Genomic DNA, 15,934 nt, shown 5'->3' on the forward strand with positions numbered 1-15,934 from the left:
TTCCCAATGTCTTTTGAATAACTGCTCACTTGCATCTTCTGGTTATATGTTGGATACAGATCACAGACAGCTCATTACAAGAGTTCCAGTTTGGTTTTTGCTCTCCTCAAGTTCGCTGGCCTCGCACAACTTTCATGTTTGCCTTTACATCTATGCAGACACTGTCGTAGTTGCAGGGTTAAACACTGTTTCAGACGATTGAATCATAATTTGAAGAACCCACCTGAATATCCCAGAATATCTTCAAAAGGCAAAAGAATTGGCTCGACATTTCCCATTTCAGCAGTTTTCCAGAATTCTCATTCCATTTTGGAAGGGATATTTCAGGTTCACCCTCTCCTGCAGCTTTGCCTGGATTTTGATTTATACATTAAGGCCATTTCATAGCAAACATGCAGAGCTGAAGATTGACACTTTAAACCCACTGCGCAAATGGAACATTTTGGACTTGGGAATTGGGGTGTTGGGCACAACTAATATTCAGTGTGCTCTAGCATTTGTCATATTTGATTTATGAAAATGTCTTAAATCATGCGATGACAGCGCTGGCCTGAAGTGTCAGTCTCAAAGTGCTCAGTACTAGTTTGGACTCTGCTCAACATATTCCATGGGAAATACGAATGAATTTCATGTGTAAAGCCACTGTGAATTTCAGACAACCACGCCAGGAAATGAGCCATTTTGGTTTTCAATTTGATTTGAAAATGTGGCAGGGGTTATCCATTCATGTCCATGCCTGCTGCTCCTTGAATCCCACCTTGTCTTTGATGCCTCACGGGATATGGTGAACATAGCTGTTTATCCATTGTGATCGTAAAATGTTTTAAAAACCCATGTCATCTTATTCTGATATCCAAAAATAAGAGTTCAAATGTAGAGTAATCAAGACTTGTGTAAAAAGTGCAAAATATTATACTGTACGTCCATCTTTGCCTAGTACAGACAAACATCTTGGAAATTCCGTGGGCCTTTGGAGAGCTCTGTCCAAGAGCTTTGGAATCTAATCAGTGGGCATACCTCTATAAATAGATTTGTTCTTTCAAATACTTGCGGTATGATAATCATGTTGTGCTTTTCAGGGGACATTGGCCAAAACAAACTATCAATCCATGACCTAAACAAACCAGCACAGAGGCTACTATTTCTGATCACTGTGCTTCAGGCAACACTACTTTTAAACATTACAGACAGCTTCTTCAGTTTGTGTTTGTTTCAAAGAAAGGATGAGATCTCACAGAGAGATTGTTCCCATTTTCACTTCCTCTCAGCTGTTACCGAGAAGTGTTGGCAACGACAAGTTTAATCGAAAACTACACACAAGCATATGCACACACACGCAAGAGCACCCCACACATGAAAAGGCACAGCAGATAAGTTAGGAGCTCAGTGAATTAGGCTACACAACTACCTCCATTTATCACAACAGCATGGATATTTGCCAGTCAGGAAATGTTTGCCTCATTGCCAGACCCTCAAGTTTGCCTGACTCTAAAGTTTGAAGGAAATTACTTGGTTTAGAATGAACAGTAATTATTGTTCTGTGAAATGTAAGAAACTAATCCCTTGACCTAAATCATGCTGAAAGACTGCCACATTTATCACCGTTTTATTCATCTTAATAATGTCTGAGGCCCATATTCTGGGAATGGGTGAATCTGTATTTTGACATGTATTGTGTAACTTACTAGTTATGGCAAACTTACATGTGCAACACAATGCATTTAATAAATCCAGAGCTTGTGTATTTTCATATTTCATCAACCTGCATAATAAAATAAAGTTACATCCCAATAATGTGGAAGCAATGCATTGTGGGATTTTGGCATGGGGTGCCATGGCTGGAGGGTCACTGGGTGTTTAGTGACAGTTTCAGGTTCAAGAGTTCATTTCACTCAAAAAATACTTTCTCTCTCCCTTGCTTGGCCTTATATTGTGGTGTTGAAACAAAGAAGTCACACAGACTCTTGCTCAACCGCAACATTGTTTACCCTAGAAGCCGAGAATGGGCACCTCGTAAGGACTGAAGGTTCATATTTTTGGCAACCTTTTATTGTTGTTATTTTCTTTCCCCCTTAAAATGCCTCTGTGTGATTTTCATCGAGACACTGTACGTAGGAGATGAGAGAGTGGGCTGGTAGCCTATTGTTCTGCTTTTACAGTAGAAGCGTTGTTGACTTTGTTCAGAGGTTGGGGGGGGGGGGGGGGGGGGCATTCATGAGCTATCCCTCAAACCCAGAATTAGACCACTCACATTGAACTGTGGCCCTGACAAGCTTGTTGTGAAATCACCATTATCTTTTCTTTCCCTATATTCGTTTGAGGTTGGACACCGGAATTATGTATCGCTTTATTCAGCATGAGAATTCGGGGCCACAAAGGATATTGCCTGGGCTCCCGGTGATTCACAAGGATTCAACTAGTCTAAGAGGCAGAGTAGATCCTGTCACGCACAACTACAGTACAGTTATCCTCGTGAGACCCTTGTTAGGGTTGCAGACATGGAAGCTATAATTCCATCTGTCACTAATAAGAGCTAAAAATAAAAACAAGACACTGAATGCTGGGCCCCAACTGCCATGGCTGTTAACAGCAGGGGGTGTAACCATACCCTGGATTACTATAGGTATGTATGATCCCAACTGCAATAAATATGTGTCTTTATTTTCCGAAGCCAATCTGCTGTCACAATAAGCAAGGAAACATGCCATATGTTCATGAAAGTAGATGGTTTATTTACATGAGATTTTTAAGAATTCAGTTCTTGTATCGTCTCAGATGTATGTGTTTGAACCAATTTGATTGAACAAGCAGGACTACTCAACCCTTCCCATTAAGAAAAGTACTATAAGTACTATTACTCTACTAGGTTAAAATCCTAGTGGATCATCATTTTCTTTCATGGAATCTATCAGTGTTTGTGTTTCACATTTTGAATGTCCCCTTTGCTTTTATGCCTTCACATTTAGTAAAAAGTTTGGATTTGAATTTGCATTTTCTTTTCATGTATGTGACTAAAGTTGGCTTTGTGTTGTCTTTTCATGGTGACATTCTGTACTTCAGACCCACCTTAGGTCCATCTTCTGTGTAATCTATTGGCCACCCTGGTCTTCCGACAAGCCAATGGGGAGTGTGGGCTGAGAGATAGGGTGTGGTTTTGAGGCTTGTAGAAGATAAAAGCCAAGAGGATGTGAAAACACAGGACAACAGGAAAATAAAGACAGGAAGAAAAGAATGAGGCAAAGGCAATGGAAAGAGTTTGGAACAAAGAAAGAACAGTTTGACCAAAGAATGAAAAAATGGAGGAAAGAAAGTACAACAGAAGGGAGGGTGGATCAGACACAATATAGAACAAATGACTTGCGTTGCACATCTCACATTTAATTTGTCAGGAGCACCTGGATATTATGAGACCCATATTTATGTAACATAACAGCAAAATGGAGTTATGTTACCCTATCAGGGCACACACCTTATAGAGTCTGACATCTATGATTTCTTGACATGCTACAATCAGCTCAGTGGACTTTGGGTTAAATTGCAATTACTTCAAATGATCAGCACTGTCATAATGTTGGTTTGGCACTGACTACCTCCAAATTACTGTGTTGGATGCAAGATTCAGTCGTATTGCCAATCTCATGAGAAACAGTTTGCAAACGATACTTTTATATGAATTATAATGTTGTCATAAGGACCTACTCCTGAAGCTTCAAGAAAACAGGGAGAAAAAGGATATGAAAGTATGATTATTATCTCCAAGTGATGCTTGTGGTTATTTGTGAAGCACTCCATGAGCCAGCATGTTCTCTGTATGTCTGTGTGTGTGGTTGTAGTGTACATCTTTGTTATTTGTGTATGCGTGATTGTATGTGCCTTTAATGATTTACTAAAAGAAGATCCAGAGATATGCTATCTGCCCAACCTTGAGCTGCAGTTTCCAGGAATGTGCATAGTGAGGGTACGTGGTACAATGTCTTGGAAATGAAACCGGATGTTTTTCCACGTGGACGGGGTCAGAAAGGGAGCCGTCAGGCAGGGGTCACAGATAATAATGTGCAATAAGAAATCCAGGAAGGTACTGACCCGTCTCCTGAGCCGACCTGCTCAGGGACACCAGTGGAGGCCAGCTGTTTGGAGACAGACCCTTGTGTGTTATAGCACATTACAGGCTGCCCCTATCTTATGTACTCTAACTTATGTAACTCATGTCTTTTTGCATATGTGGCCCCAGAAGCTTAGGGAAGTGGACAATTAAATAAGCAATTAAAACATTAAAGGTGCATAACATTTAAAACGGACAAATGCAGAGTTCTGTAATGAATGCATGCAGAGACATGAGAAAGGTTTCATTGGAGAATTACTCTATATGTTTATTCTTTGAGGGAGATTTACATCTTTATTCAATATCCTTTTCGTCCAGCTGGCCAGTTCCTAAATCCAGGGATTTCTCCATACAGTAATGGAAATATCCTCTGTGGAATCAGAAATATATTTGATGTGCCTTTTCTCTTGTCATCTCGCCAAGACACATTTTCAAGATGACTAGAATGAATGGGAGAGGAGCTCACCTCTTGACCCCAACCTCACAATGAAAAGGCCTGTAAAACACCTCAGTTTGAACATGAAACCACAGTCTTGGGTGACTGTCACCTATCCATAGCATGGTAACAAACAGTTCGAACACTGTAGCTAAATACCCTGTAAACCAAAGTACCAATGACCAAATGCTTATGAATATGATACTGGAATAAGCAGATATAAAGTTTTGTGCTTTGAACTTAAGTTTACTGCTAAAGGTATTAGTATGTATGTAGTAAAGTATTAAAATGGTAATCACCTTGCTGTGATGTGGTAGCAGCCTCAAATGTTTAGGGATAAAATCTCACAATCTGAGATCAAAATCCTACATGACGCATGGATCAGTAGGGTCATCTGAATGACAGCCAGGTTTCTGCGTCTGGGACGAGCTGTCTACTAAGCACGTTTCCGTGGCAATAGCTGAAGAATCCAATAGCGAGTGACTGGGGAGCAGTCGGACACTTCTATAGCCGACCACAGGAAATGATCCACTGAGTGTGGTGATTAACCTCTGCTCAGAGCTGCTCGGGGTGCAATTTAACAAAATAATAACTGCCAGCTGGGACACAATGTGCGATAGTACTTTGTTTCACAGTGGGTCAGGCTGCCCATTTAAATCTGAAGGGGGCTCTCCCAAAGCCTGCTCCCTCAAGTTTAATGCACTTATTGAAGGTGCTGTCACCAGAGTAACCAAGACCTCAACCCACCTCAACAGAGAGGAATGCCAATGAGTGTGCTCAGATCATAGCAATTAGTAATGTATAAGCAGAAAATGTATGGAGGAGAGAGAATGACAGAATCCATACTCTTTCACAGCCATTGGAAATGGCACAAATTTGGACTTGGCTCTTGGGCCACTCAACAATAACATTCCACATGAAGGAAGCCTTTCTTTACTCTGTCACTGTCACTTTGTTTAACAATATCTTTACTAGCATTCTAAAACTTGCATTACATATGCATGATAATTAGCATGTTTGTTTCGCCCCTTAATTCAACATCAGTTTCCATTTGAAAAAAAAGGGTCCCTTGAGGAATGCTCTGTATTAAAGGACAAAAGAAAAAGCCATGTCCAAGTCTAGATGGCTCAGAGGTTCGGAGATTTTCCAAATTTATGCGTTGTGAAGCATCTTGGATGGGACCGGAGGGGATGCCATTCTAGCACTGTAATGCTGAGCGCCAGGCGGAGAGGCAGCGGGATCACTTTCCAAAGTCCTTGGTACGACTTGGCTGGGGATTGAACCCACAAACATCTGGTATCAGGACAGACACTCTTAACCACAAGGTCAGGGAAACACGATACATAGACTAAAACATTAAATGGACCCATGAGTACCCTACAGCTGTCTATAATGTCCACTCACATATAGTAGTCGCATTAGTCATGGTTGTTATAATTGTGCATTTTTGAAGCATTTTAGTACGAGAAGACATGATTATATATTCATATTGGTGCAAGAAGGCATTTTATTATCATGACAGATTCGGGGCGAGGGCAGAGGTATGGTAAAGTAAACAGGACATGTCAGACCAGTGAAGTAGAAAAGGCCATTTATGTGGCAAGGTTAGCTTTCATCGTTTCTTAGTGCAAACGGGATGTAAAGGCATGCCGTCTCCCCGCTTTGATGGTAATTTATAATGCAGTGCATTGAAAGAGATGACTGTTTTCTTAGCCGGCCCATTGTGCGAAGTGTGTTTGCAGTTCAGATGCAGCAGAGCGTCCCAGGGCATCTCAGCTTCCAGTTAATGTTTTTGCCTTTTTAAAATGTTATACTTTTCATCTCTCTGCACTTAAATTTAGGACCTATTAAATACGCAGAATCATTTAACTAACACATAGCGTTGCAGACATAGGGAAAAGCACAAGAGAGACGCATACCACTACATAAAATTTGTGTCCCAAAAATGTGTCCTATCACTCCCCAGAAAGCTGTCACTAAGCAGCTGGGCTCACTGTGTGCTTGTGTGTGTGTTGGGGGAGTGGGGAGGAAAGAGTTACCTGATTTTAATGCAAACACAGCATCTTGTACATATACAATACATGCACAATATGCAGTCATGACAGGTCTTTATTGTACAGTAGCTTATAGGAGTTACATTAATAGTAATAAATAAGTATTTTACATATAAATACACATATTAAATAATATAAGAATTACACCATTAGTATAATATATCCAATACCATAATTTATAGTTCATTAATAGTCATTTATTCCTTATTAAAAATGTAGTAGTTTATTGTATTGGGTGAAACTCAACACATTCATTTTGTCTTATAAAAGTGTCTGATGTGCAAATTCCTGAAAAGTTTTTTTAAGTTTTTTTTTATTTAGTATTTATTTAATACTACTAATAAATATTGGTATTTTATTATTATAATACTGAAGGGTTTCGTTGGACATTTGTTCAGGGTAACAGGCACATTCCACAGTAATGAGTGAATTTCTCAGTTGTAATCAATGGCCATATATTCATCAACCATTTTAGAACATCTCCTCCCTCCTCCTCTGACCTTAGATATACTCCCTCCTTCTCACTTACTCAAAGCTTGCAGGTCAGCATTAGCTTGGCTGGGCAGATTGCTTTTCTTGTCTTTGTGACAGGTTGTTGATTTTACCTCAAAAGGTGCACAACGTATCTGTCTCTTCATTGTATGCCATGAACATTGGGTGCTGTGATTTTTATTTGATAGTTGTTAGTGGTCATTTATTAGAAAACAAATTGCATTTGGAGCTAGCTGCAACTACCAGTGTTGATTTATGAGTCTATCCATGTTATGTTGTTCTGTTTGGCCCATCTGTTGGTGTGACAATAGCAGTCTACATTGCACACTTGTAGAGATAAAATTATAGGCTCATTCCACTGTCTCCCACAGCATTAGCATTATCTTAGCAGGAACATGCTGGCCCCCTACCCCCATTGTTCAACATCTATATTTATAGCTGAGAGGTTCTTGCTGCTCATTTTCATATTCTTCCTGCTATCTTTTTTGTGCACACATTTTAAGGGAATACATTTTTAGATACCCAGGGCTTTGATAACTAGCTACATGCAAAAAGGCACAAGAACTTAGAAGTTACATTATGCATACAGACACACACACATACACACACACACTCATAAAACTAGCTTGCAGAAATTTGATCCATTTTATATTCCAGAGGGCAACACCAGATGCAGATTATTTAATGGACATGGTTTCATTTTAAGTGAATTTGTGTTATACATCAGGTCTTAAACACAAGCATTGCACAATGTTCAAGTACCCTACTGAAGCCTTAAATGGATAGAATTAGATGTATAGTCCTCCATTTTTGAATGCCAGGGGGATTTGACAGAAAATCTTCTTAATGCACCATTGCTTATCTGCAGCTAGTTTGATTCTGAAACACAAGTATGACCACTAAGTCAAATTATCATGAATTATATGTACTGTACGTCATAAATGTAGTTTGTCTTGATTTTACCCAGAAACTTCCCATATTTTATGCAGGATTTCTATAAACATGTCAAACCGTGAAAGAAATATGAATGTTTCAATATTATGGGTGCATTTTTAATGTGAAACGACAGACAAAGGCCCACTATGAGAGAATATTGCGGGGTCTTGAAAGCGACCACACATGCACTCCCTGAACCTCTATGGGCAGGCGAAAGCTTGCCCTTATCTCTGAACATGTTCAAATGGAGTCTGACACATCTTCCTGTCAGAAAGGGAGAACTATGATTTTCTTTATTGTCAAGTGTTTTGAAAGGAATGTTGCTCCCAGTGATCTCAGTGACCTCTTTGTTCTTGCACCCACTGAATAAGTGGGTGATGGCCTTGACAGCAGCTACAACTGGCTGTGCAGACAAACGTAAACATAAACCTTCTTTGGGCCCCTATTTTCATGGTCTTCCTATGACAGGGAACCACATTTTCTGTTGTGGAGTACTACAGCACAAATTCATTGATTTCTTCATGCAATTCATTACATTACATTACATTCATTTAGCAGACACTCTTATCCAGAGCGACCTCCAGCACAGAAGAACATAAGCAATGCATGTATTGTTGGACAGGTGCATGATGGGAAAGGAGTGACCATTACATATAGCTATGAAAGGTCAATCAGAGTCCACTTTACCTTTAGTGGCTACACAGAGCTGAATGATTGGCAACTATTTTCAAAGAAATATTTTTTGAACTTTTTTTGATATGAGCAACAATGACAAATATCCCCTGAATAAATATTAATACATGAATAAATGCATTGAATATTATTGATCCACTGTCAAATGACAATGAGGAATTCTGATAATATCCAAACTGCTGACTACCAACACATTTCATAACAAAGAGCAGGAAACATAAACCTTCAGATTTTTGGGAAATAAGATGGCTTGGCCACAAATCCCTTCCCTTAGGGTTTAATTGTACAGATTCAAATAAATCCTACACAATTCTTTTTCCACAGAATATGGTTTGAATCTAGTTTTGTGCACTATTTATTAAAATAGTTATTAAAAAGTTATTCAAATGGAATCAGTGTCTGAAAAAATCATAGGAGCAGCATCAGCTGTGATGTCACAGCTTCAGTTGACGCATAGGTCATGACATTGAGTGACCTTAGAGAACGCTGCCGGAGAAAAAGACAAGTCTTACAAATGCTAAGACATGTTTGTTTTTTTCCGTCCAATGAATATGTTCATCTGGATTGTCCCAAAAGTCCAATGAGTACATAATATTTCGAAGGGAAGATGTAAATCAAAAGGACATATTTTATTATCACGTTCATTATTAGTAGTGGTATTTTTTTCAGAAAATCCCAAACACAGCACATAAATCTGCAACCTGTTGAATAAGCATTTTGGAGAAAAAAGCTCTGGAAAAAATGACCTTGTCTGATACTATGGGGTTTTCATATTGATTCTGCATGTCGTTATGTCTGTTTTTGAACAGGGAAGTAGTTGGGTGCATTGTGGGAAATATGCAGATAGCAAGCTCTGAATACAATAACAGAAGATGTTGCAGTCATGGTGGCTCTGGATGTGGTTCTGTAATACTTGTTTAAAGGCTCACTCATGATTTTGGATATGGTTCTGTTATGCTGTTTAAAAACTCATTCATGTCTCTGGACATGATTCTGTAATACTGTTTAAAAGCTGTCCTCATGTCTCTGGATATAGTTCTATAATGTTGTTTAAAAGCTCGCTCAAGATTTCAGCTGGGTCTTGTAGTCCAGATACATCAGGAAGTTAGTCTCTTCATGGCCAGTTAATGAGGAACAGCTCCTCTGACTCAGTTTCTATCATGCTATTGCTGTTCCATATCCAAAGAGCGAATTCCTCAAGGTCAGCCAAACTCTTGTTAAAGTAAAGTTATCATTCATGTTATTTGTGGTACTATTAAGTTATTGCGTTCACAAAAAATGTGTTTTCCTTTCTTTTACCTTAAAAAAGACATCCCAAGTGAGACTTATAGCACATGCACTTACGTGACCATTAGTGCTCATCTCAGGAAATGATTTTGTGAAAGAGCATGTTTCATTTCATTCACTTCGTTGACATAGGCCGCCAGCGTTGTTCCAAGGCCCAGACATATCATCTTATGGGACTGCATGCTGTAATCATTAATGATGAGGGGAATGAAAGGACAACAAATCTGAGTATGCATTTACAGTGAGAATCAAGGCTAGTTCCATGGCCGTGAAAATGAAGTCATTTTAAATAGTGCAATGAACCGTCCATCTGTGTCCATCATCCGTCCATCAATGTGAATTAATTAGTAAGTGAGAATCACAGCAAGTGTGAAACGGTTATTGGGTTCAACCAACTGATGATTAATCCTTTTCATAAAAAAGTAAACATGTGTTGTGTCAATGATTAATGAAGTTCCTTGTACAACCCTTGTGAGTAATAATCAAAGTGTGCAAATGAATGCACATGCCACATGTCACACTGCATGCACATGTCACAGTTGTGCAATTATGCTTTAGGATATGATTATTTCTAACGCTAAGGTTAACCTTCTTTTGTGCCCATTTATACATTTGGAGATTTTTGGAGAGATTCTCTATACAGGGGGATGTAACAGGTGCCACACCCTGGGGAACACGGGGAGCACTGAGTTCTTCACTGACAGTGCATTACCGAGCACACTCCTGTCACTCCAGCAGCCAGTTCCCTCCACTGCAAGCTTTGCTTCCCTGATCATCTTCATCAGAGCCAGAGGCAGCATTAGCACAAGACTTAAAAAAAATAGGATTATTCTTTGTCAAATGCATCAGGGATCACATACGTAAAGAGAATAAGCAAACATTCCTTGGTGTCTTCTGTCATACATTACTGCCTCCTGCTCTCCCCTCCCAGCAGTATAAAACTGATAGTTTGAGGATGAAGGTACATATGCTGTACTGGGCCTTTCAATGTCCTTTTTCACTTGTCATCTTTCTTGTATGATTCCTATTATATCTTATTCCAAAATTTGTCAGGTTACGAAGAATTGGTCGTAAAGGGCAAGATAACAAGAGAAAGGTGTGCATGATCATTCGTGTGTGTGAACATGTGTGTGGGGAGAGTATGTCTGAACTTGAAATCCACTTTTCTGCCTCTTCCTCTTCTTCACAGAATGTTCCTGAAGACTCACACTGGCACGGCTGGCAGGCAGAGCAGCTTGGTGATCCACGGGGCTGATTTCAGCACCAAAGATGTGGACAATGACAACTGCATGTGCAAATGCTCTCTCATGCTCACAGGAGGTAAGTGAAGGACCCCCCTACAAAATCACACAGCCTGTCATTGTCCTGTCATGGCAGAGCAGGAACGGCCCTGGGGTTTCTTGAAGCAAAAGCACTTGCCGATCTGTTGAAAGCCCTAAAACCACGAACTGAAACCTCGACCAACCAGAGACCAAATGAGAGCAATGCAAATACATCAAACTTCTATAAGCCAATCCTAACAAAATAGGAACCTCAATAAGGACATGCCATTCTTTATTCAAGGGCAGATGGGGTTGACTGCAAGGCCTCACAGCCACTAGATTGTGCAATAAGCATCAGATGAGAGCGTCAGAGGTTACGGAAGAAAGTTCTGTGCTCCGAAAGCCGGAGTCCTTCACAGACCACTGTTGGAAAACCTGTTTTTGTTGGCATGCGAGGTGACATGGGACGCGGCAAGCAAGCAAATAATAAGGCCCGCACGGACCCCTGTATCCTGTATACTGTGTACCTAACGCAGCTCTCTCAGGTTTGAAATGCATTCTGGATGTGGTCACAGCTAAGGGCCCAGCACCAAGCGTCTTGGAGATTAAAAACAACTGCAGTCCAAACAGATTCTGAGCTTTCTCTGAGACTGTTGGCGCTCTGACTCAAAAATTGCTTTTTCCCCCATGGTGCAATGGGCTTACACCATGCAGAGACAGCATTTCTATTAAGATGAAGATGACAGAATGTTCTGGTGAGCAGACCACCCACCCACATGTGGGTCTCACCATTCCTCTCTAATCATGTGCATGACTCTGACAGCAGCATTCAGTGTGGGTTTTTACATCTGTTGCTCCATCGCAGGTTTGTCTTGACATTGGACAACAGAGAGCTGACATGTTATGTTTTTGAAGAACGTGGCATATGTCATTGGAGTTTAAGACCTCACTGTCCTTACAGTTTGGTTTAGGACCTCAGTACTTAACTTTAGACCTCTGAGCAATTTATCCACTGGTATTGACCAATCACTATCACCATCATTTAACTAGGGTGAATGCTCATCCCAGTTCTGTGGTTGTTTTTTTGATGAAAGAGCTGGAAGCCATGTTGGATTCTGTCCCTCTGCAACATTCAAAGAACAAGGAGTTCCGGAGTCCTAAATTCACACATACCATCAAGCAAACATCACTAATGTTTCTTGACAGCAACGGTGGACCCCCCTCCAAAATTCAGAGAACATATTTTCTCCATTCCCTTGCTTTTCTGGCTCTGAGAAAGCCTGCAGCACTTCTTTTCAGCCAAAGTGTGGAGACATTCTGCCGAGAGATAGCAGATCAGCCCATAGCAACAGGGAGGACAGAAATCCAAGGGGTGTCATCTCTTTCTGCCTTTCAGTACTGCTATTGAAATGTCATAGCCTGGGCTGGCATTCAAGTGCGTTAAGAAGGGTTATGTCCTGCCATGTGGCTCCCTCTTATCGGGGCATACTATAGCGGGCACTCCGTGGCATGTTATGCCAGCTCTGCTAGCAGAATTCAGAATAGAAACACAAGCCATAGCCAGTGTGTGCAGCCATGTGGAGGAATATCTGATAAGTTCAAAAAAAATCAACAACACATACACTCTTCATTAATAGTTAAATTGCTGAGTCACACTTGCCAGATTGAGAGCAAACTCCACATTTCCACCTTTCAAAACATCCTGTTGCTGTATTGCATGTATTCCAATCTCAACAGATTGTAAATGTGATTTTAACCTCATAGTCTGTTTTTAAAACATTCGTAACTGCATAGTATCCTACAGTGTTACTTACAAGGGTCATCTTATCTTCTTTGAATGCTAATGAAGGAGAGACTAAGAAAAGACCCGAATACAGCAAAGCCTGATTCATCCTAACCATGTGCTGCTTTGTCCTGAACTTATAATGATGAATTTAAGAGTCTCACTGTTTTCACCTATCACCTATTTACTTTCAAATGTTTTGCTAGTTTTAGCACCTGGCAGAGTCAATGTTGTATATGTAATGAAAAAATAGCTACTTGGTTTAATGCATTTGTTATTTATTTGACCAAAAGTGATGCAGATTGAAGTCAGACTTGGGTTAAAAAGTTGCTGGCCTTTCTGTACTTACATGGAATGCTGCAAGGACCTATTTGTTTATAATGCTGTGAAACAAGTGAAGACAGACATAGATTACGCTCACAACCATTGCCCTTGCACAGTACTCTACACTGAACATACTTTGGACAGCATCCAAGCATCCAGTGTTTGTGGCCATACAAATATATCTTAAATTGCCATTGTTATGAATGTATTTCCTATCGTAACTTGTCTCCATCCACACACACATACCCTTCACCGTCGATCAGCAGTAACTTATAACACAGTGTGGACATACCTGTAAAATGACTTCAGCAGATGGGATAGATACTAGTCATCAAGGTTACTGGGCATGTTTTCAAGATGGCAGGTAGCAGATCCATGTTTTCAGACTCTTCCCATAATGCCTTTCAGACATGCATGCATCCAAAATAAATGAATGCTCCCATTTCATCTAGGTCTGGAGGAATTGCAAATCAGAAATGGAAAAGGAATGAGTTTGAAACAGGAAATCTTGATTCTCTACTGTTGTCCCTCCTCCAGAACTTTAATTGTGCCGTCTCATTGTTGAATAATAAATTCTCAAGCAGACAGGCAACTACAGTGCTTTTTAGGTGTGCTTAATGATCTGCTGAATGTCTGCCTTTTGTGCTATGATGAAGAAGAAATCAGTTACCACAACAGGGCTGACTGTCTCTCTTCAAAGTCTGTATAAATAAATAATTCTTTTGTGTAGGATTTAGCTGGGCTTTTTCAATGTGTTGTGGAAAGGTTTACTGCCTAGAGGCAACTGCAAATACCTGCACAGGCACAAATACTAAGGATGTACTCAATCACAGTGTACCCTGCAACCAGCATTTAAGCCCACTAACCTTTTGTGCACATTGACTTAATAATCAACCTCATTTCAATATTCATGTGGGTTTAAGCTTTGATTCAGAGCATCGAATCATTCATCCTCTTTGCTCTGTTTCCTTCTGTGTTCTTCCTGTCCTCTGCATCTAGGTTGGTGGTTTGACGCCTGCGGGCCATCCAACCTTAATGGGATGTATTACACCAAGGGGCAACACCTGGGCAAGCTAAACGGCATCAAGTGGCACTACTTCAAAGGTCCCAGCTACTCCCTCCAAGCCACAGCCATGATGATCCGGCCATTCGATTATTGAACGAGGTCCACGAGCTTAAGGCAGCAGATAGTACTGGTTGAGACCACCAGACACCGAGGGAAAAAGTCGCTGCCAACTCTGCAACTGCCTTCTATAGAAGGTCCAGAAAACAGTCTGGAAGAGGAGGCCATGTTATAGTCAATGAATTTATAGTCACCAAGCTGAACAGCCAGGTAGCCGGGCTCACATGAAATTTTTTTAGAAACACTGTTATCCAGTTCTGTTTTCCGCAGGGCTCCTTGCACCTCTCTGTCTTTACTCCCCAACTCTGGGGCTTGCGTTGTGGACCAATCACAACTGAAGGAACCTGGCTGGAGCCAACAGTGTTTGTTCTGATGGCTTCATTTGTTTGCACTGCTCCATGTTAACAGCGCAGATCTGGGACATCCACATGAAACAACAGGAAAATAAACTACGGTTGTTTTCCAAGGTTTTTTTGGGGGTGATGCAGAATGACATTTTGAATTGGAGCGCTTTTGATTAATGCCTTTTTTATACAATAGCCTGAAATGTTTGACGTACAGTATGACATTTTTGTACACATTTTTCTGCACACAGAAGAGAGAAAAAGAACTGCATAGAGGATTTCAAGGATTGCTTCATTGGTTCACAGAAGGACAATTTGTGTAGGCTGGTAATACATAGAACTCATTTTGAGGTTGGTTTAGCTGCCAGAAGTATTGTACATTTTGAATGTGACTTTATTATTTCTACATATTATTTCAGGCTACTACATTATCATTGAATTAGTGATTGTGGAGTGCTGGTATACGCCACTCGCTGACAAGCAACCAATGGCCGCTTACCTCCTTCAAGACCCACAACATGCTGTAAAGACATTCAGCTTTCTCCTTAGTATAAATGTGAAAATGAGTTAGACCTTGAAAGAGCCTGTATTCCCAATACTCCTCCATACCTTTTATTATGACTGGTAATATGTACAAGAGGAATGAAAAATTGTATGTTTTTTACCACCTATTTTTGTTGATGTTAATTTATAGACAATTTGTGTCTTTATTTAGATGTCTTTTTTATATTGTCTTGGCATTGTTCTTGGCATGCATTCTAATGATATAAAATACAGTGTTTCAATTGAAATATACAGCATATACAGAAATTGCACCATAATACAAATTAGCAAGGGGTAAGGAAAAAATAATTGAATCTGCCTTTTATTAGCATGGCACAAAAGTTAAGATGAACAATATGTAGAGTGGCAACATGATATCATCTGCCATCTTATAAAGGTGTTCATCAGTAAAGTCACTGAAACACTAACAGTTGTACCACTCTGACTAAAAAAAACATAATAATAAGTGGATCATTCCTATAGCATGCTAACTGTGGGTGATCAGTATCAAATATGAGAAAAATATCTCATGCCTAAAGGAACTATCTCTCAGCA

The 15,934-nt window shown here is 40.1% G+C and overlaps 1 protein-coding gene across 1 annotated transcript in view; it reads left to right on the forward strand.

Annotated features, from left to right (window-relative positions):
- The window catches only part of angpt1 (angiopoietin 1), a 61,751-nt gene extending 46,259 nt beyond the window's left edge, over window positions 1–15,492 (forward strand). Inside the window, exons 8-9 of the mRNA XM_036555584.1 lie at window positions 11,190–11,320; window positions 14,369–15,492. Of these exons, the coding sequence (XP_036411477.1) occupies window positions 11,190–11,320; window positions 14,369–14,529 (292 nt within the window). The 3' untranslated portion in view covers window positions 14,530–15,492. The remainder of the gene's footprint in view (window positions 1–11,189; window positions 11,321–14,368) is intronic.
- The last annotated feature ends 442 nt before the right edge of the window (window positions 15,493–15,934 follow it).

The sequence above is a fragment of the Megalops cyprinoides genome, chromosome 21 (assembly GCF_013368585.1).
Source record: "Megalops cyprinoides isolate fMegCyp1 chromosome 21, fMegCyp1.pri, whole genome shotgun sequence".
NCBI lineage: Eukaryota > Metazoa > Chordata > Actinopteri > Elopiformes > Megalopidae > Megalops > Megalops cyprinoides.